Genomic DNA, 26518 nt, shown 5'->3' on the forward strand with positions numbered 1-26518 from the left:
AAACATTCTTAAGTAGATGCCTCATTTCATTACTTTCATCACTTTCTGCACTTCCATGACTAAAAGAAAGCTTTAACCAAACTTGCCTTTATTATGTGTACGCTTTATAATGGTTGTGGTCAACAAAAACAAAAAAGGCGCCTTTCGATTCTTCTCATCTGCACTCGTGGGCAGGCAACAAATCGCGAGCCGCAACGATAGTGGCCACCTTTACACTGATACGTTAAAAGTGTACCCTATTCATACGCCGACGCTTGTAACACGGCTAAGATATTCACCCACTCTTAGCGGAAATGTGCCGTATTAGGATAGTAGTGAAGACAAATGCCGCAGTTTCCGCAGCATGCCCGCCATGTGTTCCTATGTCATTGGCAGCTAAGCGCACCCGTCCGTTTCTGTGCCCTCAAAGTGGGCATGGCTATGTTATTGCTGCAAACTTGCCGATATTAACGATATTATTCATTACTGATACGAAAGAAACTGTTTCAATGCATGTAATCTACTCACGAGAACAAAAATCGCGTTTGGCTAGCTCTGCAGGCCACCATCTTTGTTTTGGTGTTCCGCACTACATGCAGGCGCAGCCGCCTATTTGTTGACCTGTTGTCATGACAAAAAAATTTGGGATGACAAAAAAATTTTTTTTTTAGGAAATTTAACCCGCGTAATGACCGCACCCCTGAATTTGCGCCAATTTTTTTTTTACAAAAAGTGCAATCATTCTGCGAGTAAATACGGTATATTCTGCAGAAATGTGCTTTATCCAAAGTACGTTATCATGACCATGTTGTTCTGTCACACCTTGGCTCCCTGCGCATGAGCGGAAGTCGCCTTTTCTTCTATATACGTTTGCTCAGGCTGTCATCAAACAGTTGGCAGTTTGGCGCTTCCCTGTCTTCCTTTCTTCTGTCTCTTTTCAAGAAATGTATTTTGCGCCACAAAGTGTACCTAGGAAATACCCAGGACGGCTTGCCTCATTGCTGCTGTGGCGAGTGTTGGCGACCAAATTTACAGTTAAGTGCAGAGTCAGCACAACTCCATTCACTGCGGCCATGCATCTTTTGGGAAGCCAAGAAACAATATCGTTCGCGAAAGCCATAGTATGGGAACTAAGTGAATGGTGCATTCGTTGCAGTCACCATTTTTAACGGCTACATGCATGCGGATTATGACTGAAAAATCTATCCAGATGTCTTATGGCATCGTCCGAAACTTCAGTAGCCATTACACACTGGTTCACTAGAGAAGGTGGCGGTTCCATGGGATCGATGTACGAATAACTGGGCACATGCAAAAATCATTAAATTAAAATTAAATTAGGGGGGTTTTACGTGCCAAAACCACTTTCTGATTATGAGGCATGCCGTAGTGGGAGACTCCGGAAATTTGGACCACCTGGGGTTCTTCGACGTGCCCCTAAACTAAGTACACAGGTGTTTTCGCATTTCGCCCCTATCGAAATGCGTGCAAAAATCAGCGGGCACCTTTAAACAAATTCATTAGTGGCTTGTCTTGCCTACGAGCTGTGTGATGCGCCTTGCTCACCAAAAGCAAAAGTACAGATTACGCACGTTTTATATACCTTTTGAAATTCATACTTGTTGTGCCAAATACTTCAAAACTTCCGATACTGAAATTCCAGCTGAAGCAAATACTGAATAGCATAGTACAGTCAAACTTTGATATCATGAACCTCGATATAACGAACCTCGATTTAATAAAACTTGCTACGTAACAAACCGTTTTCATATCCCGATCGTAGTTCCATTAAAGACCATGTAATTTTTTTTTTCGCGGTTTAATGAAGTAATTTTGTGACATGGTTTAGATTCAACAAAGTTTTCGGCCATTTCAAACGTATACTTGGAGCTTGTATGGGTAGTAAATCTAAGAAAAAAAGAACTATGAATGTGTCAGCAGAGGCAAAAGTTTTTTGCAGATGTCCATCCATGTGAAAAGTTCAAGCGGCAAAAAACCGAACTGAAGTACGCTAGATGGGATGCGGTACGCAGCAAATGCTGCTCCACCACTGGTCTCACTGGTAAAGAACTTGCACACGGCAGCTTGGAGCACTCGGAGAAACACAAAAGCTGGCGATTCCTTCAGCACAATGCGGGCGAATGTGAGGTAACGTGATGAGGCATGCATTAGGGCAAGAGGGGGGGTGCCGGAGAACCATCTGCCCTCTTCCCTTGGGTGCACGTCTCCTCCTCTACCCATGCCATGGCAAATAAAACTTCATTATATCAAAGTTTGACTGTATTTGATCAAATATTCAAAATTAAATACTCGCACAAGCCTACAGAACACCCACCCTGCATTAATTACAGAAAGAATGAATACAATATTAAAATATTTCACCAATGATTATGGTTCTCCCTAAAGTGAAATTTGAGTGCAGCTGTATTATCATTTCGTGATATGTTGGCTGGCGCGAACGATCTGTCTCGCGCGGCACCTTGCAGATGGAGCAAAGTGTGGCACCACTGCCTCACTAATGTGGACATTGCAAGCTAGCATGTGGGTGACGTGTAGGTGCGATTTACAGCAGCCGCCATCTGGCGCCATCTCGAATCCACTGTCACCGCACTACTTTTCCTCTCACCCTTTTGCCATACCCTCCTCCTTCGCTTTCTTCCTCGCATCTTTCATACCACGCTGCGTTCCATGTTCCCTTTCGTCTCTCGCTATGCTAATTCGCTTGGTTACGAGGTACAACGTGAACACTCGCCTCAGGAACAGCCGCCTAAGAGCTGCGTTCAAAAATAAAATATCTGCCCATGCAAGATGCTGATTGAGGTCTAAGTCGCTTACGGGTGTGGTCCTGCAAATGGAAGCGCGTCCCGGCGTTCGAGTTTACCCATGCTAGTTCCAGTCCCTCAATGTGCACTGACAAGCATGGTCAGTCCATGCATGCCAACATCCTGAAGCCAAAGAGCAGAAAACAAGTTGCTTTCCCGCCAGCGTTATCCATGCGATCAAGTGGCGCTCACACTGCAACAGTTGAGCCATCTCTAGGAGCTGTGTAACTATCACCCTGACTTCCACCACTGTGCGTGTGCAGTGTTTTGAAGCAGCCACTTGAGCAGGCAAAATCTAATTTTGGAGAACCTTCTGCTGTGTTTGGAGCAGGTGTAAGCCTTCCACAAACGCGCACGCAAAAAAATTAAATATATTTTAGTGTTCCCTTAAGTTCAAATGATTATTTACTCATAAAAACTAGGAGCAAAATATGATTCACCACAGCAAGCTACGACAGCAGTGGCGATCATACATTAACCTCGACATGCTAATGACGGCACTTTACGAAACCACGCAAGGAACATTAAAGGGACACTATAAAGAGAAGCACTCTTCAACTTCCAGGTATTAAGTGGATTATTAGAACAACAAATGAAGGTCACAGTCCTTAATAAATATTGCCCTGCGATATCAGTGCTGGCTTGACGTCACGGATTTCAAAGTACTTTTTCGTACTTGGTTCATTGTGAACTTTGTTACGATCGGCCTGCAGAGGTACCGACCTACATAATTCTCTCAGCCCACCGCAGTTGCGAAGCTGGCGATCTATGGAGAAGCGACCGCCGAGTCAACAGACCATCGGCGCCACCATGTCTGCTGCAGCGACTCGCTTTGTAAGGACGATAATGCACTGCATCAACTGCCCTTTGGTGCCACTGTCTACATGCGGTCGGCGGACCGAGTATTGTTCGTGGATTCACCGTCACCGTTTGTTTGGAGCGGGGGAACTCCTGGAAGGAGATGTTTTGCGGCACCATCTCACAGGTCTTAGAAGTTGTCAGTCAATGGACAGACATGGTGGCCACTGTCTGCGGAGTCAACACTGGAATCAAGAAGCGCCTGCCCTGGGCAGGACCCGTCTGCGAGAACCCTCTCACCGCGGTGTGCTCAGTGAAACCTGTGCAGAAGTCAGTGTGTAAACCCTCCCCCTCAAAGGCGGGTCGGCGATGATGACTTTGCACGCTCCCATCAGTCGAAGGTTGAACGGCCGTTTTCCCTCACCTAGGGATCTGGGGAGGACAGAGTGCATTTAAGCAGCCGTTGTCGGCTGTTCAGTGTGCATTCTCTCTCAATCATGCTAGTGATGAACTGTAACGTTCTCGTGTAGATACTGTAAATTAATCCCATATTCCTCGTTCTCGATGAGAACAAGTCTCTCTCTTCAACAACATCCTCAGCGTGGATGAGTTGGACAACGGCATGGGCCAGCTACCATCTATTTCATGCCCAACCCCAAACATTACAACCTGTAGAAGCTTTTGAAATTTGCCAAGCAGACTTCCGCTTTTCTAGGATGGATTGTTGTACAACTCCACCGACAAATAGTTATCTGGGCCTGAGCAGTTGCCATGACAATGTCACGGTGAGGTGACACTGGAAATCCAAGCTCACTTGTCTTTCATTAGAGCGTCTGTTCTGGCTTATGAAGCCCGTTTTCACGGTAAGAGGGGCTCTTGTTATCTATATGAGTAATTTACTAGGGCAGCTGAAATTAGCTTTATTTTCCCACTAAGGACCACTTGGTAGGTTTGATGTTCCGCACATACAAATTTTGTTTTATGAACCATATCAGGCTGGTGTGGGCCTCAAATGTCCTTTATGCTTCCGCTGATATGCACTAGCAGGAAAGGCATATAGGGCTTGACTACTTGCTCATCTGCATACAACTTTTTTTCCACGAGCTTTACCAAAGGCCCATGTACCGTATTTACTCACATAATCATCGCACTTTTCTGCCCAAGAAATTGATGCAAATTCAAGGGTGCAATTATTGCGCGTGTTAAATTTTCTACAAAAAGGAAACTTTTTTTTTTCATCCCGCATTTGCTACGGGATGACAACAGGTCAACAAATAGGCGGCTGCCGCTGGAACAGTGCAGGGCACCAAAATAAGAATGGCGGCCGGCAGAGCAAATTGAATGCGCCGAACGCAATTTTTTTTCTTCTCGTGAGTACATTACGCGCATTGAAACAGTTTCTTCCGTATCAGTAACGAATAATATCGTTACTATCGGCAAGTTTGTGGTAATAACGTAGCCATGACCACTTTGAGAGGACAGAAACGGAGATGGGCACTCTTAGCAGTCAGTGACAGAAACCCATGGTGGGCACGCTGCAGAAACTGCGGCATTGGTCTTCACTGCTATCTTAATACGGCGTGCTATGCTTAATACCGCTTCTGCTATAGGTGGGCGAATATCTTAGCTGCGTTACAAATATCGGCGTATGAATAGGGTACACTTCTAACGTATCAGTGTAAACGTGGCCACTATCGTTGCCGCTCACGATTTGTTGCGTGCCCACGAGTGCAGACGAGAAGAATCGAAAGGCGCCTTTCTTTGTTGTTGTTGACCACAACCATTATAAAGCCAACAAATAATAAAGCCAAGGCAAGTTTGGTTGTAGCTTTTTCTTTTTTTTCATGGAAGTGCGGAAAGTGATGAAAGGAATGAAATGGGGCATCTGCTTAAGAATGTTCGATGTGTGCAGACTGCTTGTTATGTCTTGAAGAGTCGTTCACGTAACATTCGACTGCATTCGACAGATAGTAAGCACAATCATCATTAGCTAGACTTGGCACTCGACATACCACTGCAGCTAGTTACACAGGAAAGAAAAAAAAATCGTCAAAATTCAGGGGTGCGATCATTACGCGAGTGCAATCATTATGGAAGTAAATGCAGTATTACCAAGGACATAGTTGACAAAGCATAAATCTGATCATCATGCATCGGCATTATGGTTGTAATGCCGAATGCTAAATTCAACGACCCCAAATTCTCTTGAAGAAGAGAAGTAATACAGGGCAACTAATAAAGCTGCAAGCAAGCAACACGAATAAGAACGGTGGACAGTCATCACCTTCTTGCTTACAAAGCACCATCGTGCATCAGCCCTCAATGAGTAAAACTACTGTGTTGATCTTGTCATCGCAAAGCTAGCATGGCCACCCAACTCCCTGTAGCCTCATGCACACCTCACAGTTGGCATATAAAAATAGGAATCAATTCAATTCAATCACCTTACAGCCAGCCTCGCTGGCTGTAATGCCCTGAACAAATGCGGCAAATAAATGCAATGGCGCCACAGTTCGTTTTGTATGACTTGGTAGCTTCCTAATTTTCACATCACCGATTATACATTGTGGTGCAATTTAGGTGAAAAGGACACTTTTGGAGCAGTATGGAGCAACAAATTTTAGTCGGCGCAGATTGGTGCTATTGGCACAGTGGCACTTGACGCACCACTGGTGTATCAAGCGGGAAAGCCGAACGTCAGAAGATGTGCGAGCCGTGTGGGATAACAAACATCAGGGAGCACGAGACGCTAGCATCCCATCTGTCCACTGTATCAGCAAGAAGGCACCAGCAGTTTAGCTGGTAGAGTCATGCATATCTGGTACACAACAATCGTCATGTGACACAAGCACAGCCTGCACTAGGGAAAAACTTGCCCTCTTCTCTCCGTCTCTTGAGGTCCTCAAGGACAATGCGAAGGTAGGCAACCTGGTCCCGTGTCCGCTGCATGGCATCCCTCTGCAAACACAGTGCTGAACTGTCTACCACCACACAAGTGGCTCCGTAACCTCTTCAGCCGTGAGCTAGGCAATGGCAATAACATTCTCCCTCTCTCTGGCATGTGCACACACACAAAACTGACTGTTCTGAGAATGCAACAAAAGGCTAGCGAACATTTGTAACTTTCGCTTATCCCAATTAACATATCTTTTGACCTGTTCTTAATTAACTGTACCATGTTCTATACAATGCTGCGGAAGCTACACAACCGGTCTCGCCACCCAAGTCTCACTCTGCGCACGTTGTCGAGCGGTGGTTTTTGATCCGCAAGGCTTTCTATGGAATAGCTAATTCATATTTTATAACTGCAACTCGTGGCCATCAGTTAAGTCTAATGATTAGGGGTGTGCAATTATTTGAAACTTTCGACTACCAAATCGAATAGTGTCCTATTCAATTCGGTCTTAGAATCAAATTGTCTGTATTCGTAAATGAAAACATTTTTTAATACTTATAGAATATTCAAGAACATCAACTGCACCCAATTAAACATAATATTGGCGCAAAATTATAGTGAATTTTCAGCCCCGTGGGCGTAACCTAGACACACAACATGAGAACTTGCGTAGTGGAGCAGGCCCTGCTGCTTAGGTACTCATACTTTACAGGCTATACTGCAACCATTTGCACTCTCTGAATAGTCTTGTGCATGCGAAGAAACTATACTTGTTTGCCCCTAATGCTTCATTTGTGCTTTTAATAAACAGTGCTTCATAGCGCACTCAGTAATGACAAAAATGTGCCAACATTAGGAATTATAGGATGTGAACATGGTTTTATATTACAGTGAAACCTCGTTAAAACATAATTGGCCGGAGCTCAGAAAAAATATGTACTAAACAGTAGTGCTCCTTAACCAAAATAGCATGAGATCGCCCACTTACCTGTAAAAAACAGAACTCAAAGATAGTGTGATAAAAGGGGAAAAAACATGCAGTATTTATTTACTTTGCGCGACAAAAGTGTTATTTTCGTTTGATGCTGCAGCGGCCTAGCAGCGACAACAACGGCCTCAAACTTACTGAAGCTGTGAGCCAGCTTTTCAGCCAGCCCCCTCTTCTTGGCAAACACTCGCATGGCAGATTCCTCATTGGCGTTGCATGTTCTCCGTCCACAGGGGCAGTACCACTGCAGAAGTCGAGGGGCACCTTTTCATTTCGAGGTGCTGTTCTCGTTGCGACGATTGCATTCATGAGGCTGATGTAAAGCGCAGCTTCTGCCACTGTCGGGCCTGAATCGCCCGTGCTGTCGCTTTCCATGTCATCCTTATCAATGTCACTAGGCGACACTTCGGCAACAACAGAGGTCACGATGGTGAAAAGTCGAACCTCGTAGCCAACACCTCTTCACGGTCGCAGTAGCGCTGCCAAGCAACTGCTTCATATTCCAAATGCCACACACTGTAGTCAACAGTAGACCCATGTAGCGTGCTAGCGGCTACTTCTTTGCGTAACGTTTGATAGTACAAACAATGTCTAATTTCTCTTCTATGCTGAGCACACGGCATCTTTCTTATCCGAGCTTTGGCATGATGCGAGTCCTGCTTTGCACGATGACACAACGCTCTCTGGCTCGGCGCCGAAATGATGTTGGTGTGGCTTCAAGCACAAACACACAAACAAACAGGGCACTTGGAGGCCGTTCCGATCTCTGAGGTTCGTTGTTCGGCCGGGCTGTCCAATGGAGACGACGCACCGCCGTGTTTGCGCGCCGAAAATTGGAAACACTACGTGTTAACCGATCCATACGCAATAAGCGGATACGGTTTAACGAGGTTTTACTTTAATTGTGATGACGGCTGTTTATTCGAAAACATTTCAAAATGTATTCGCATCTGGTACTATTCGATTCGTATTCAATTCGGCCCCAAAAATTGTGCACTCTTGCTAATGACCTATTATCAGAGCACCATTTTGCTTCCAGTATATGCCGTGCTGTGCTTTAGTTGCGAGCCCAAGTGATGCCGCGGGCACTGGTCAAAGATATATGTCACTCCACTCCCTTGGCCTTAAGGTGATATGTGGGGTTTTGAATTATTTTCTTTAATATTTGAGCTAGAATGATGAAAATTTCTAGGTGTATGTAGTTTTATGCACAGGTCTTAAATCTAAAGCTTATTTTAATGTATTTCGTACCATTCTTTTTTAACAGACACATATTGGTAAAAATGTTTTGTCATGCGTCTAAAAAAATGTACTGCATATATTTTGTTCTACTCTTTACCATTACAACCTACACTAATTAAGGAGTGTTGCAAGACAAGCCTTGTCATTCTAGTTTCTCCAGAACAAAAGTTGTAAGCCTTTGAACTTCATGTTAGCAGTACAGGCACAATTACTTAGATCAAAATTGTCATTTATTTTAATTTATAGCTTTACCTCGCACTATTTGGTAGCCTCGCGGCACTTACTGAGCCATAAGGTTTCACATGAAAGAAGAATGATTAAAATTGGACTTGTGGAAGCTGAGAAAACCTGATTGGAAGATTGCACACAGGCTGAAAAATAGAAACTGAGAAAATCGCAAGGAGCACAAGGCATTGTTTTCAAGAGTTGTGCCACCAATAAAATAGCTTCATTTAATAGCCAGCACATTAATATGCCCCAGGTGAATATTCGGTGCATGGTTTTTCATGGTGTCACCGCTTTGCTGCGTGAAGGAAGGCGGCTGAAGCTGCCCGCTTTCGCTCTGCACTATTGAGACGGTGACCGTCTTTCTCTTCTGCTCTTTGGATGCCCTGCTACTTTGTTGTATTTCCATTTCTCGTAGAATACGAGATGAGGCTTCTTTCGTCCCTGCACTGTACCTCGTCACTGCTTCTGCAACCGCAGTTTCTATTGCCAATAGGGAGGCATGCTTGGTCTTTGGCATGAGGGACCAGATCACAGAGTGCAGTGATTAGTTTGCATTTTGTGTCTTGCCCCTGTGGCAGCGTTGCAAGGGTTTTTTGTCGGCAAGTCGTTCATAGACAGGCCTTACTAACATGCTCTGGCAAGCTCTGGTGCTTTGAAAGTGGTTCTCCTCTAGCAGTAGCAGCATTCTGTTTGCACCACAAGTTGGCACCACTTGGGCACAGGCTGTGATTTGGTGTTGATCAGTTGAACATATGTGATGACAGGTTGCCATTACCGGTTCGTGCATACCATCTATGTTGTCCACGTTAGACTTCAGTGCCCAGCCATAATAATTGGTGAGTTTTGTAATAAGGTCACCTGTCAGTCGACGTTTGCCACTCAACCTCTCACCATGCTCTGTTTTGAGCTTGTGGATGAGCTTGTGAAGAGCAGTGCCCATCCGCTTCTGCACACGCTTAATGCAGTCTTTCTTCTCTACATTTATGTAACCATAAACTTTGGCTTCTTCAAGTGTGAGGAAAAACCTGCTGTCTCCATCACAAAGCATTGTGGTGTAGCGCAAACCATGGCGCGATAGGGAGCGCTCAAAGAGGGCCTCTGGTTCCATCTGGCCGAATTTACTATCAGTATTTTTCTGGCAGATGTGGTTTTCTTTCCAGGCACTGTGCCCAGAATCTTTCTTTGGTGGTGCATATTTGCAGCCAAGACAGAAGTTTGATAGTACCTCTGAAAACAACTCGATTACTGCACCCGCACCAATACGGGACAGGTGCACCTAGTCATCCAAGTGTCATCGAAACAAACTGCAATGTTTCCAGTATTTCGAAAATCCAGCACTTTGTAAAGTTCCTTTACTGCTGAAGCAGAATTAGAAAGCACCTTTGCACAAGCCTCCATTGCAGATGGGTTCAGTCTTTCCTTCAAGTGTGCTTGGTACGTCTTATGGTGCAGGCCTCTGTAGGATATCCCCATAGCTGAAAATAAGTCGTTCAGCGCTGTTTGCCCGTTCCCGGTACTTTGAACAGCATGCGACGCGAGAATGTTTATCTCAAATGGGTTATTAGATTTTGCCGTTCCCGACATGCGCCTTGAGCTCCATTTCGTTTCCAAACAGCCGCAAAAGTCGCATTCCAGGCTCAGTTGCACCGTGATATCGTAATCATTTGCACCTGTGGAGATCGAAACACTATTACCTCCGCACTTCTGGCACACAGTCTTGTGAAGCAGTTCGTTCACAATATCGATGTCGACAACCGTGTACGTCGCAGCCGATGTCGACGGGCCTGTGTCGTAGGGCGTTGTTGCGAGCGTCCGCAGCTTCCACTCGGTGGCCAAGAGAGACAATAAATCTGCAGTCTTTTCATCTGCCTTTTGTCGGGGCTGATCGCGATCATCCTTGCTGAAGAACATTGTGTGAAATCTCCGTCGCTGTTCCTGGCCACCACTTCCAAGGGAGCTGGCAACAGGTATCGCAGATTCGCCCGACGTCGTTGAGCTGGCCGTCGGCGGCTCCAATGATTTGCCTTCCGATAGCGCGCCATTTCCCGATGTTACCGTCGGTGATATGAAGAAGTCCGCTAGCCTTTTAACGCATTTCCTGCATTTTTTCCCAAACTTGTGGACGGCGCAGTACTTCCAATACGGCGGCATATCACACGTTCGCGCGCATCTTTATCCGCTCTCAATATGGCGGCACGCGCGAACAATATGCGGGCAGGCGTGCGGCTGAACTTTGCGCACGCCGCGTGGGCCAATGAGAGGCCTCCATTTTGCCACATGATCACAGGCCACAAATGATGGGCTCGCATTCGTTTTTTACTTTCTTGCGATTTTGTCTGCATTGACGCGAGTCCCAGGGTTGCCAGATTGGGCTAATAATAGCCAAATTGGGCTACTTTCTGTCCGAGTTGCCGTCAGAATTTTCCTTTTGGCTATGTGGCTATTTTTGGGCTACATCTTTTTCCTCTGTAAAAAAAAGTAAAAATAGTTAAGCAGAAATGAAAAGTACGTTGGAATCAAAATGCAGACGACCGCAGGTTAAAGAAATTGAGCGCATCTGCTACAATATCAAAATTTCCAAGTTCTACGAGAGATAACACGTATGCATGTCAAAAGGTCAAGGCTTGCGTCCTTTTCATAATTTTAATGAAGAAAGCTGGCCTCAGGAAACACGTCTCCATCTGCGAACTAACACTACCCGCGCATGCACGCCAGCGAACATAGACTGTTGCTGTCTCCACATGTGAGCTTTCGGTGTCCTACGTTTTAAGCGCGAGATGCTTTTAGCTCCCGTTGACGGTGCGCCGTGGGTAACCTCAGCCGCAGAATGGAGGCAGAACACTGAGCTGAACCCAACTGAAATTTGCAGAATTTTCTGCCGACCGCATGGCGCCTACATGGCAATTCGCTCGGACCATTCCTGCCCTAATTGCCCCTGCTCCAACACCAACATAGAACATATCCTGTTCCGTTGCCCCACAGCTACCACACAGCCATCCGTTCCCTACACAACTCCAAACCCTTCTCCTGTCTTTGCTATCACTACCTGTATCAAATGCCGCCGTCGAACGCGTGTTCAGCCAGGTCTCGCTCATTAAAACCGGCCTTCGAAACAGAATGTCAAACAAGACATTGGTAGCGCTCCTCCACGTGAAGTTTGGCCTGGCCAGGAACGGAAGCTGCTGCAAGGATTTTAAACTGGGCCAAGAATTTTTGTCCCTTTTCAGCTCTGACATTTTGTATGGACCAAGCAGTTCCACTTCACAATAAGCTCGTCATGCTTAATCATAGCATACTTCTCTATGTCGATATATCGTACCAAATTTTGTGCCAACTGCCATCTATTGTGTAAGCTTTGTCTTGCAGTTTTCTGTAGTTTTTTGTTTAGCGCATTGTGTGGCGCTAAGCGAAATTATCATGAGCTTTAAGTAATAATACTGAACGCCGGAATGCATGCCATTGCTTAGCGTGTTTAGTGCGCGGTGCTATTTGTGTGTTGTTTCTTTTGTGATTTTTTTAGTGCTCTGGGAAAAATAAAACAGTGAATTTGCAATGAAGACTGCATTTTCCCTATCATGAATTTGCCTGCATGCCAGTGTTTTTGCACTTCTGGAGCTTGTGCAGCATCTGTTTTCCGTGCCGCATGGCCTCTGTGACAATGCGCGCGGAGGTCATGCGTGGGCAAGCATAGAAAAACTAATATGTAGGTAACCTTGCCGAAAATTAATTACGTATGCTTAAGAAATGACTTCAGAAAAAGACAAAGCTTTTAGGCTACTTTTGGGCTGCCCAAAAGTTTCGCTTTTGGCTACATTTGGGATACTGCGGAGGCCAATTTGGCTACCTGTGGTTGGAGTTATCTGGCAACCCTGAACGCGAAGCATGAGGCTCACCTACAGCGGGAAAAAGAGCTGAAGGATCGCTCTTTCAAACGAGGCCAATAAACCTTGGTGCTGGGCTAGTTAGTGATGCATTCTTTAAAACTGATGGTAGCGCTAAAAGGGACGAACACACGGTGAAAAGACGGCATGGCAACGAGGGAATGCTACTAACAACTGGTTTATTTTTTCGCTTCCCGTGACTGCTTGCGATATTGCGATATCATTATTGTTTAAAGAAGGCTGGCGCAGTTCCGCTGTGCGCAGGTGTTGTGATTGTCTTGAATACTGAACCTTTTTCAAAAATAAACCAGTTGTCAGTAGCGTTCCCTCGTCGTCGGGTCGTCTTTTCGCCATGTGTTCGTCCCTTTTAGCGCTGCCATCAGTTTTAAAGAAAACGAGGCCAAAATGGCCACATAATGGCGGACGGCTAAGAAATGCGGCGCCGATGAACATGGGCGTTCTTTTGCGATGTTTTTGCGAGAAACCACGTCGAGTTCGCTCATTTATTTGATAATTTCTTTAAAACTAGGCGTCCCAAAGGCCCAAAACTTCGGCTATGGGAGGAAGGGCACCGAAAATTACGAATATCACAAAATTTAAAAAACTAGTTTTTCACGATTTCTCTGTCCTAAAGACCCGCGTCCCCCCTTAAGTAGGTTCAGGTCCGCGATGCCTTTCACAGAATAAATATGTCACATTTTATATTTTGCGACACAGAAGTATGACATTTCATGTTACATCAAACTAATGTGATGCATACTTCACATGCAATGCACCATTTTTTTGGTTGCGAATGCAAGCAGAGAGGGAAGCATTGCCAGCAATGTATGACAATGGCACGTGCACTGACTCATCTTTTTCAGGTGACTGCTTTTCACCGTCTAACAAGTGTTATCGCTCAGCGCAGGACGCGCCCGTATGTATCGGAAGTTTCTCGAATGTTACCGATGGTTCTGTCTGTTGTCACCGAAGCTTGTTTAATCTCATTGCATGTGTGACGTAAATGGTGTACAACTTTCTGGAAGACATGCGGGCACCACCGATGGAACTTTCCTCTGGAACCTTCGATGACTCGTGTGTAAAAGCTGACGCGCTTGACCTACACATCACATTTCGACGATCGCCAAATGTGTTTGCTACTATCGTTGTGCTTCATCTGTAGCCTGTTTTTGTGGACACAGGCTCACCCAATCAAGGTCAGTTTCGTCATTCACAGTATTGCTACTGTGTTCTTTGCCGTCACTACTACATGACAATATGCAAGACATCTTAACTGGAACAGCAATGTATTTTACAGCTCATTATGAAAGCTGATATCTCAATAATGGTGCTAGTAAAATCTTCTACCAAGCAGACGTAGCTTCTCTACTGCTCGGCTACAATTTTGTCATTTTAGCATGTGCCCCAAAGCAAATTAAAAACAAAATTAGTGCATTTTTCTAATCGGGTACCGGGACACTGATTTCTCGCACTATTTCTCCCTCATGCAGAAATCTACCTAGGCTTCATACAGAACATCTGACTCAGAATTCAAGGACAGTTCAAGGATTTCAAGGATGCTGAAGGCCAAAATTAAAGGCAGAGGAAACAAACCTTATTTGTACACATACACTGAAAAGTAGTAAAATCTCCTTTTTCTTAGCAGCAAGAAATAGCAGCTAATACACGTACTTGGACATATGCTTCAAGCTTTTCAGATTGCAGTTCTAAGTTAATTCTCACTGTAATGATGCCAAAAGATTCCAGCGTGATGGTTTTTCGTGTTAAACTTCAGCCAAAAATACTTGTGTTAAAGCTGATTCTTACTTTCAGACAAGCATTTCTAGAGCCTAGAGCTCAAAAATGGAGTAATGATGGGCGCTGTGTGACCAAACAATTTATTTTTTAGTACCAAAACAAGATGGTGGCACGGCTTGGCCACTTGATCTGGCTTTGTCCAGCTCCACGAGGGCTAAGGGGACTTAAAACAAGGCTGTGCTTGGTGGCTGTAGGCTCACCACATTGAAATTGTTCAACAACACTCTCAAAAGAAAATAACTATGACTGTTTCCAAATAGACAGTATCCATGGCATAGCTCTGAAGCTAATGTTCAAAAGTCACAACCAAACCACAGTTTTCAAGGAAATCAAGGACTTTTAAGGGCCCTTTAATCTTTTCTTTCTAATGCAAGAGTTTTCAAAGGTTTCAAGCAGGTGTACAAATCCTGTCTACGCACTTGAAAAGGCATACCAGCCCTAACTGCCACATGTGATCTTTTTTAAAAAGTTGCAGTTTCGCCTTAATGGCAAAGCATTGATAGCAATTGCAAAGCATTGGACAACTACACACAGCCAAACACTTTCTATATAGTTATAGTCTTTTTTTTTTTCTTTTGTAGCTGTGATGCTTTTTAGAATAATTCCTATGATGTGTAGCAACATTTTGTTTCACATTTATAACACATTTTGTTCCCTATTTCTGCAACTTTTTTTTTTTTCCTGTAGCCAATCTCTTCTGTAATCTCTTGATTTTGAGGGCATTTTAAACAAACACGTTTCGGATGCACCGCACTTTCCTGAATTCTTTCCGTTTCCATCAGAGGAAGGATGTGACCTGCTCACCAGTGCCTCCTTTTTCAGCATGGGTCCCGACATTTCCTCGATGCTGGGTTGTCAGCAGAAAGAGAGAGAGAGAGAAAACTTTACACCTGAAGCTTGTCAGCAGCAATGTAACAGAGAATCAAGAATCGTCATCCTCTCACAAATGTGGGAATAAACATTTTGTTGCTATGACAGCCGTGTGACAGCACAGTAACCGTTGCTAGGAAGCCGTAGTCTAAGCAAAATGACGTTTCCTCTGCATGGCCATCTGTAAGTGCGTGGCTTTTGCTGGTATGGGTACCCTAGGCACTTTTTTATTCCCCACCCAGCCTTAGTACGCAATGAGCAGGCAAGTGACTGATGCCTAAGGATCAAAACAGAAGATGTTCCATATAGACAGGGTGTGATTGCAGCACCAGCGAGCGTCTCTAGGAAGCATAGCGTACAGAATGTGTCATCTACCAAGCTTAACCTCGCAGAGCATGCCCAGGAGACGGGTAACGACATAAACTGGGACATTGCGCACATCGTAGACAGAGAGCGGTATGTGACAAGGCTTAATTGTGGATCTTTCATCATTCCAACTACAAGAAAGACAACGAACAGATCATCTGTCACACCCAATTATGTTTACGTTCAAGCTTTTCATTTTGCACTCAAGGCTACTAACCTGCACAGCCAGCTTTCCATTATGAGCAAGAGATCCGTATGTATCTCAAAACATCATTTTGACTACGATCAGTGATCTGCTTCATTCTCAATGATTTTTACCTGACAAGATGGTATTTGGTCGCACCATCAATTACACAATAATTGTGTACCTGATTGAGATCCTTGCCACAGCAAAAAAGAATGAAGAAACTCCACTGGAGTTGTGTAAGCAGGCGTAAGCATACTCCCAAATTTCAGTTGGCCCAGCCCCCTATCTTAGTTGGCCCACCCCCAAATTTCAAGTGTGCTCACCCCCAAATTTAAGTTGAACCACTGTTTAAATTTTAAACTGGCCCACTTCTAAATTTCAATTGCCCCACCCACAAATATCAGTTTACCCCTGTTAAAATTTCAAGTTGGTCCACACCTAAATTTTAAGTTGGTTCAACCCCAAATTTAACTTGGCCCACTTCAAGAATTTAGTTGGCTCACCCTCAAATTTAAGTTGGCACACCTCGAAATTTCAAGTTGGCCGACACCTAAATTGCAGTTGGCCCACCCCTACTGTAAGTGTCCCCGTGCATTTCCTAAGCAGTCCTGTGTATCTCATCTCTATGGGTATCCCCTTTTATTAATTTTTTTTATTGTTCCTTATCGCTTATAAAGGTACCAGTCGCCTGCATTCACACTATCATAATGGTAAAATGTCTTAAAGGGACACTAAAGGTAAATGCAAAGTCGACGTGGACTTTAAATACCATTCCAGAAACTTCGCAACGCTTGTTTCGTGCCAAGAAAAGACTTAGTTTACGAGAAAATTGCATCTGAATGGTCAGAATACCTATTTGGAAATTGAAATCTCCCGCCACTGAACTGGAAGAGTGGTGACGTTGCATATGCCATCACTACCCTTTGCTGCCGTCGGTGAGTAAAACGACACCCGACAGACGGCAGTACCAAGCAAAGACAGAGCGGCGGATTCGCCGCTGCAGCTGCTTTTTGGTCAAGTGGCATAGACTGTTCGGGCATCCCGCGTCATCACATGGAAGTTGAATTCTTCTATACTTGCAGTTCGGGCGAGTTTCGTGAGCCAGCAAAACCAGCGCAGCACCACACGATAACTACTGAAACACGAAAGCGTGGGCAGCCCGGAGTCGAGCGAAAACAAAACCTTCACACCGCCCACGTTGTTCAGTGTTATTTCAATGAGTTCTTTTTTCTCAATGTAAAATAGAACTGGACAAGTAGCATTTTATTTCATTTTATAATACAATGCAAGGGTGTTTCGTGCAACGAGTGGTTGAGTACGAGTGACAGAATTTTACTCAGCAGTACTTTCGTCATCGCGCAAGTACTTGAATGTCCCGGGGGAGTCTTTAATCATGTCCTGCATTTACCTCGAATTCTCGATTATTAAGGCTCTGTTCGCAATAATATTGATGCCTTAAAGATTCTGAAGCACTAATCTATCACTTTAGCTTGGCTTAATATTTGCCTTTAGTGTGCCTTTAACTTTGCAAAGGATGCATTTTTGTGCAGGTACAAGGAATTACACTTTTCATGATGGGGTTGGGGTACTCGCCAAAGAATGCTCATGCATCAAAAATTATCTTGGCCCTGCAAAAGTGGATGTCCAGTGAAGCCTACTGAAAACCACCACAACTGCTGAGGGGCTATGTAATGCTTTATTACTTTAGAGTAATGGTAATCGAGTAATCGGAGTAATGGTAATTTTGGCAGCATGTCGCCACTGCTCGTATGCCCGTGACTCTTCCCTTTGCCACTCCTCGTATTCACGTTGCTCCTCGGGAGTCCTAACTATGGATCACCTATGTATAGTGGTGCTGCAACAACAATGAAATCAGTTTCTAGGTTGGTCCTTTTATAAATGAAAGGTTAGTGATGTGACTCCTCACATCGCAAGCTGCCATTGCCGGAGCAGCTTGCGGGAATCCTTACCGTGAAATGGATGTGGGGAGCACTATGTGCTTCGCATTGTTAGCAGGAGCACCTTATCATCAATGATGTGGTTTGGATGCTTGTTTTATGCTTGCTCTTTATTGAAACGAATGCTGTGCTGTACAGTAAAACTTCGTTAATTCAAACTCGGTTAATTCGAAGGTTTTCTGCGGTCTCGTATTTTCCAATGTAAATTTGACCGGATAATTCAAACCGGCGGCCTAGGCCAACCCAGTTAATTCGAAGATTTGGGGTGGTATGCGGCGATTCCCGATCCCCATCAAACCCGACGAAACGATGGCCATTCAGAGCAGGAAGGCGATGCCACATAGCACTTGCGATTATTTATAGATGAAGCGCCCAACCCGTAGCACTGCTAGCACAAAAATCGGTCCACAGTACACCCCGCACACCGTCGAAATGCGCGCCTGCAGAGAGAACACGTGCTTCACTGCAATGCAGCGGGCACACTGGCTTTTGTCACAAGCTCTCGTCCCCCACTCTACACGCTCCTCGCAGTTGCAGCGGCCGCAGCGTCAGCATGTGTTCCGTGCCGCTGTCACTGGCTGCCGTTCGCCCATTCTCTCTCCGCGCCTGCGGTGAAGTGTGTGCACGCAACGCCGGTCTGCGCCGTCTCGTTGTGTGCGGTGGTTAGAGGTGTTGCAGCTAACGTGGTGTTCTTTTATTTTATTTTTTTCTGAACTGTGCAGAAGTGCCAGTGAGCGAAGATGCCAAAGTATAAGAATTTAACGCTGCAGCATAAGTTTTGCTTGATCCAAGAAGCGGGTAAGAACACATGTTCCAAGACCGAGTTGGCTGAAAGGCACAGCATGCCCCTCTCAACGTTGTCCAGAATATTGAAGAACAAGTCGAAGGCACTGGAGGTCTACAGCAAGACATATCCTTCGAAGCAGTCGCGAGTACGGGCTCCCATGTAACAAGATGTGGAATCAGCTTTACTTCGCTGGCTGCAGAAAGCAAATGCAGCCCACCTTCCCGTCAATGGAATGATACTGCGGGAGAAGGCCAACGACTTGGCTCTACAACTTCGGCAGGAAGAGTTCAAGTGTAGCAATGGATGGTTAAGCTGTTTTAAAGAGCGCAATAGTTGCACCTCCGTAGCCGTCTGTGGCGAGAGCGGCAGCGCAAACGAGAGCGTCATCGACGACTGGAAGAAACACACATTGGCTCCGTTGCTTAGCGAGTACGGTGCAGACGATGTGCACAACCTTGACGAGGCAGCCCTTTTTTTACAAGATGCTGCAGTGAAGGACACTGCAGTCAAGGGTCAAAAGCAGGGCAAAGAAGGAATTACCGTTCTGTTCGGCGCAAACATGCGCGGTAAACACAAGCTGCCGCTACTCGTAGTTGGAAAGAGTGGGAAGCCTCGCTGCTTAAAAAATGCATGGCTGCCACCAAGGGATGAGCTCATCTACCGGCACGACAAGAAAGCCTGGGTGTAGTATTTGAAGATTACGTTCTGCAGCTTGACCGCAAGTTCGCGGCCACAGGCAGTGATGGGCTCTTCATTGTTGATAATTTCCCAGCACATCGTGACATCCCCCACCTGAAAGCTATCAGGATGGTATTTCTTCCTCCGAACACCACGTCAATCTCAAGCACCAATGGACCAAGACATCATTCACCACACGCGGAAGATTTACCGCCCCCACCTGCTCAAGTGTCATGCTCCTTTGCTACGACAATGGCAAGAAGTCTATCGACCTCCTCAGGGACATATGTCTTATTGTGTATGCACGGAAGCAAGTGGAACCCACTTTGATCATGCGGTGTTTTCAACACGTTGGCTTCTCAAAGGAAAGCACCGTCGATGCTGATGCTGACTATTCATGTGCACTTGATGAAGAAGGAGCCGAGTGTTGCAACCGCATCAATGCACTCTGAGCACACAATAGAAAATCCGGCGCAGTCGGCTTCGCCTAGTATCTGAACTTTTAAACTGATCAACAAACGTGCTACTCGCACTTGGAGAGTGAAGCTACTGCTGATGCGACCATGTGTGATGGCAGCGACGACGACAACACTATCGAGCCCTCCTGAGCACCCGCTCTTGGGGAAGTTATTGAATTGCTGAACGTTATCCACAGTTTTGTTGAGTGCCACGGTGGAAATTCTCAATTGCTGCACGTAGTTGGCCAACTAGAAAACATGACCCTTGGAGCCTCGAACTACAGGACGCAGCAAACCAGCATCTCTGATTACATTAACTCTTTCGTTACCCCAAGAAAATGGTAATTTTATATAGGTCTTGGAAAAAAATTTGCCACTACAAATTTATTACAGTGCACATTGCAACATAGCATATTATGCATAATGAAATGCTCTTTCCAGAAACGTATGTTGCCCAACAAAAAAAGTTTTAATGGGGAGAACAAAAATTCTAGAAAGCGCCATTTTTGCTGCCAGTTGATAAAAATAACAATAAAAAAACATGATGTCTACAAAAAGAAAGGAAATTCAGTATATACATTTAAAAGATAAATAACCCAGGAATAGTGTCTGAAAAAATAAATGCTATGTACACCCCCTAACAGGGGAAGGCTAACCATTCTGCAGGCATTCACAACAAAGTTTCTTCACTCACTCACTCATGTACAATGCCATTCTTTGGATACAAAAAAGAAACTAAGACCAGTTGATTGCTCATGCCATGCAGTGAAGCAGTCCCTGGATTTTGTGAAGCATAGGTGCACTCTGTACTTTTCCTACAAAACGTCTACTGGTGTTTGTTCAACTTTGTGGTCCTCGTAACACATTTTTCAGTTCCACCTTTTCGGCATCTGCTGAGAAGTTCAAGGAATACTTCCCTAGTTTGTCTAGATTCATGCACCTCATCCAGGACCGATTGCTCTCAGCGTAGCTGGGCAACTACAAGATTATGCATCCAAGCATATCTGTTTGCATTTTTGCAGATTGTTTTTATCACTTCTACTAAGAAGAAGGGTAGAAAGAAATCCCACGCCATTGTAAACTGTCTTCCGCTGATCCACAGTGCTGGGCTGAGATGTGCAACGGGCAGCCTTCTTGGCGTGAACGGAAGCTTCTTTGCTACCAATGGCAGCACATCCTAACCCAGCGAAGTATGCACCCTGAAGATGATCAGTACAGCTCTCGGGTCATGCAAAAAGATCGACAGATAAGCGCGCACAAGGAAGGAGACCTCTCAAGGCCGTAAACTCGCCGGTGAAGAGCTGCAGATGTCCCATGCTGACTCAAAACATGACTGCCGTCAGAGCTTGAATCTGCTTTGCTGTCATCTTCGCAATCGTAACTCGAGTCTTTACCACTAAATTGAAGTGCGAGTGCAGCATAGTTTGGAGCACAACTCTTTTCTCACGACGCAACCGCGCAGGACAACGCCATGGGAGCGACTTTTGATAACTGCGCAGTGACACCAGCAGCGCCCCTTGCCTGGATTTTATGAGAAGTGAAACCGAAACTCTTGGAAACTGGTTGAAAGTGCCAGGTCCACATGTTGAACATGCACCAGACCTTCAGAAATACACTTTGGCGGAATAAAATGACTCGGACTCCAAACCACCGTTCACTAGTGAACAGCTGGCGTCATTTTCGGTTAATTATCACCGCTCAGCACTGTCAGGCAGCAAAGCCTGCGATAAATTCTTGACTTGCTAGGACTCATTTGATTACAAAATTTTGATGCTAGTGCAGTGTAATAATGAGCGGCATGCTTTTTTCTCGAGCCCGGCAGAAGGTGACAGCCACGCCTCCTTTCGCAACAACATACGCACATTAGTTCGCGAAAAGGTCCATAAAAAATCACAACGTTGCCGTAACGCGAGAATTTCAATTGATTCCGAAAGTTAAGTGCCTGTACTAACTACTGGATGGCCTTAAGTGGATAAGAAATGGCTTCAACATTCAAAATCAGTGATCTAAAGCATCGTTCACCGGTGATCGATTTGAATAGGCGTGGTAACGAAAGAGTAAAGTAATCCAAATATCGCCGAATAAAGGTAACGCATTCCTGCAGAGAAATTTGTTGCCTGGGTTGAGTCGAGTCTTTTTGTGCGTTTGGTTAATTCGAAAACCCGCTTAATTTGAAGATTTCTTGCGGTCCTGATGACTTCGAATTAATGAGGTTTTACCGTATGTTGTCTGCATGATACCAAAGACTATATGCACCTTTTGCTTCAATCGTTGAAGGTTCTTTTTTTTCTTCCGTGAGGATGCCACCGCCAAAAATCCTGACCAACTAGAGGCTAACAGCTTCGCTGTAAAATTCCTATTGATCAAATATGTGATTGTATACCTGGGTTATATTGGGCACACCTAAGTGAGACCCTTCTCCCACAAAATTGGTATTCATTAACCGCATAATAGCAAATGGCACAATATAAAGTGTCAGCTGTACAGCGCAAAAATGATTCATTCGTTCATTCATTTATTTATTTATTTGTATGCAACAAAGTAAGACACTACACAATATTGGTGGGACCTATAGCCTTACTACTGGTCAGTCCAGGTTATACTGAAGAAAATAAGTTCCCTGAAAATTTGAGGGAGAATATGCAAAATTGCATATGCAATGAATTATACATTGTTCAAGTTCACAGAGCAAGCTAAGCTCTGCGACTATCGGCTCGCACTCAACAATTCCTTGCGCTGAAGCGCAAGCTGAGTGTGAGCTCAGTGTACAGTTCAATCACATGGCCTGTAGGCCATAACGTTTTCACAGAATAATTTTCCCCCACTAGACACGTTTTAAATGCCAGTTGTGATCAGCTTGCTGCGAGTCCACTGCTGGGCAAAGACTTCTCTCACAAGACTCTGCCCAGCTGCCTTACCCTCACCAGGTCTGGCCAGCTTTGAGCTAACAAGTGCAGAGCATACAATGCGTGCTAACAATCATGTTTGCAAAGAATCGCATCCCTACGCATCGCAGAAAAATCTGAAATTTCAATCCGAACACCGTTTTCCCTTTCCCTCGCGGCGACCGTGCTCGAAGCCGGACGGTGACGTACTCATATCCCTGCGCCTACTTACTGGTGTCTGCAGTGTGACGTTGCTCGTGGTTAAACGTGACTTCGAGAATTATTCAAGGCAACATCTGTTACTTGTGTGGTCTCTAGCTTGAATTGACGAATTGAAGTTTAGAGAAATAATAAAACATGCAAATGGAACGTCTGCGCGTTTTTTTTTTTTTTACTTTGCAGTGAAGCAAGAGAGATGTACTTTCGCTTCGTCTGCTTGTTCCCACGGTCGTGCAGTCAGGTGCGCAGGTACCGAAACTATTCCATTTTCTACCATGTTCCATTGCATGATGATGCTCTGCGATCCGCCTGTTCTGGCACTGAATTATACCGCTAATCATGTATCTTAGAACGACAGAAAGCTGAGCTAGTTGGTAACGATTCATTATGCAAAAAAGGTGAGGCATGCAGACAGGACACAAGAGCAGAGAAGTGGACAACACAAACGCCAGCATTCGTGTTGTCCACTTTTCTTTTGCATCTTGTCTGCACGCCTCACCTTTTTTGCATAGTCATGTATCCTTGCGCACAGCGCTCAAAATCGTACGCTGCACGAAATGAGACAATCACAACAGCTCACGCGCAATGCCACAAAAGAAATAAAAAAGGAAAAAAAAGCAAGGATAAAAAAGAATTAAGACGGGGCCCATGACGTATGCATCACGCGATCCTCGAGGTCCGGTCTGGGAGAATGCAGGAAAGGAATTTCGCTTGCTGAGGCTAGACGGCACGAGTGGAGAGAGTGTCTCGCTTGGCAGTGGAGCTCACCTGCTGAAATCATGGGTTCGCGGCACTGAAATATTTCTATCTCGGCTGTTAATGAGCCGATTTGAAACATTTTTGTGGCAGAACGCTCCATAGAAGACACTAACAACTTCCAGCATCTAACCAAAATTTGTTATGGGGCCTGGTGAGGGGCCCTTTAAGCTGTCTGCCTCAAAATTTCCCAATCTTGTCCCACCACAGTCCTCTGCTGCCCCCTCAACAATGTAACTCATCCCTTATGCTGTTATCCTCACAGACCACTGGTTACTTGCTTCGCACAATACATAGCCTGCCCAACTCTTCTTGTTTCCATTAAAGGCCAACTACAATGAAATTTCGTTTGGGGTTAAGTTGGTTATAAGTGAGTAGTAGTATATTGACACGTGTACTTGTCTTCATCGGGCAACTTCACCACCTAACAAATGTTATTGCACAGCGCAGGACGCGCTTGCATGTGTGGGAAGTTTCTGGAATGTTATCGATGGTTCCATCCACTGTCTGTGACCGAACCTTGTGTAATCTGATTGCATGTGTGCGCGACGCGAATATTGTAGAACTTTGTGGAAGGCACGCGGGTCCCAGCGATTAGTCTGGAACATTCCACGATTGATGTATAAAAGCCGACGCGCTTGAACCATTGATCAGATTTTTGACGATCGCTGACTGCGTTCGCCGCTGTCGCCGTTCTTTGAGTGTAGCCTGTTTTTGAGGGCACAAGTTGGCCCAATAGAACGCTAGTTTTGTCTTTCTCAGTTTGGCTGCTTTCTTCACAGTCACTACCACGTGACAATATACTACTGAAGCAAGCATGGCAAAGCTGCAGGGCTGGTCGTAGCCTAATTTTTGTTATTACTGGCTTTTAAACAACACCTAAGTATGCTGGATGTTGGTGGATGTTGCAGCCCACTGGCTCCGAGATGTTGAGCACACAGTGGGCACCACCTAATCCTGGAAGTCATGGCAAGGAGCCACGCTGGTTTTCAACATTCTGCATCCCTTCTGGTGAGGGACAATGGTGTCACACATTTTCTCTAAGTAAAAAGAAACATCGATTTTTGTGAGCTTTTGTGACACACTCGTAATTTAAATGCAGAATTTCGCACCGAGTCTGCTCTATACCTAAGCCATGTGAAATTTTTATGAGGTTCAAAATTTTGCTGCAGGCTGCCTTTAATCTTACGAGACAACCAGCTACCGGCATTTGCTTGTTGATCCACACTTCCATCTCGCTGCTTCTTAATCTTATTTCTGTCATTTACCGTTCTGACCCTCACTGCATGGTCCTCGGCCTCTCCTCGAATAGACGAATGTTACAGCAAAAAGGGACAATAAGAAAGCTTACTAGACTAACTAAGTATTCTTTAAGAATGTCTAAGCCCACCATTTCCTGGTGTAACGATTCTTGCACAGTCCTTGGCTTCTTCCCAAGTAGTCAAATCTTTGTACACCTAGAGGGGTAGCAAAAGAGTAACACAAAAGCAGCACAGACCAGCATCTCTCTAATTTGGTTTTCCCTTTACTGATCGGAATAGCTCGATCCTAAGCTGTGAATATTAAGATCAAACTTTCATTCTTATGTTCAGTGGCCGCATCGTTGTGGCCAAGATGTCATTTCCAACACTTTGGACTGCTCCTGTGCAGACAGATTTGTCAAGCAGTGCCAGCTTGAGTCCTTGCTTACTTCTGAATGCAGTGAAAAAACAATGAAAAAACAATGCCGCTATTACTCCATGCTGGACATGATGCATGACTAATGAACATACGGCTCTTTAGCATGACCTCAGAGATTATGTAGCGGCCGCGGCATGTGGAAAAACCTCGTAGGTGAGGTTTAGAGACTTGAGTCACAGCCACTAACCACCAGGTGCATACGCCACCTGCTTGGGTGCTATTTAGAAGTTGGTAATAAAAGAATTTGACAATTTCAGGCTCGGCAGTTTTCCCAAGATTGATTGAGTAGTATTTGCTATTCATTTATTACCAGTCTAGCTACTGTGAAATTTTGTTGCAGTTGGCTTTTGTAGGAGTAACTCAAATCACATTTCTGACTCATCATTTTTTTTGCATTAAATGAAAACCGAAGGACTCTAAAATTGAGGAAACAGAAAAAAACAACTACAAAAATAATGCGGATCCCCCGTACTGTGGGATCGATGTAGGCGAAGCTTTCTGTGCTGTTGGCTTTGATTAACAATAATTAGCAGTGTTGATGGTGAATGTTTCATTTCTTCTGGCACGAGAGTGGTGAGTTGATGTTAAACGTTACCTTGCGTGCACCACAGCTGTTTGTCTGTGTAGCCCACAGAACACACAGGGGAAGGTGAGGCGTTGTGTGCCATAAACTTCTGAGACGGTTGAGTATTGTCACTGCCTCACACAGCACACCGCATCGTGGCAGAAGTACAGTTGAATCTCGATAATTCAAACTCGAAGGGGGCCAAAAACTTTTTTGAATTAACAGAATTAACAGAAGGAAGCTAATTGAATGCAGGACTTGCCTGCAGTGGTGCATGTGCACTGAGCTAACACATGAGTGGAGAGCTCCTCATGATTTATTCCCACGTATTTATAAATTACTGTCAGTTAATAGGTGTATCGGTGCATGTGTACTACGTGTATACGTGTATTATTAAAGGGAACATAACATGTCCCGTGACAACTGCCCCTTTAAACTTTTGGTATGCTTCACCGCGTATGACTTCTATATTGGGGAG

At 44.9% G+C, this 26518-nt stretch overlaps 1 protein-coding gene across 1 annotated transcript in view; it reads right to left on the reverse strand.

Annotated features, from left to right (window-relative positions):
* Atg14 (autophagy related protein 14) overlaps positions 1-26518 on the reverse strand; it is a 166105-nt gene that overhangs the window by 116054 nt on the left and 23533 nt on the right. Inside the window, exons 4-5 of the mRNA XM_050182404.3 lie at positions 15436-15478; positions 6476-6557 (exon numbers count right to left, since the gene is read on the reverse strand). Coding sequence (XP_050038361.1) covers positions 6476-6557; positions 15436-15478 — 125 coding nt within the window. The remainder of the gene's footprint in view (positions 1-6475; positions 6558-15435; positions 15479-26518) is intronic.

The sequence above is a fragment of the Dermacentor andersoni genome, chromosome 7 (assembly GCF_023375885.2).
Source record: "Dermacentor andersoni chromosome 7, qqDerAnde1_hic_scaffold, whole genome shotgun sequence".
Classification (NCBI taxonomy): Eukaryota; Metazoa; Arthropoda; class Arachnida; order Ixodida; family Ixodidae; genus Dermacentor; species Dermacentor andersoni.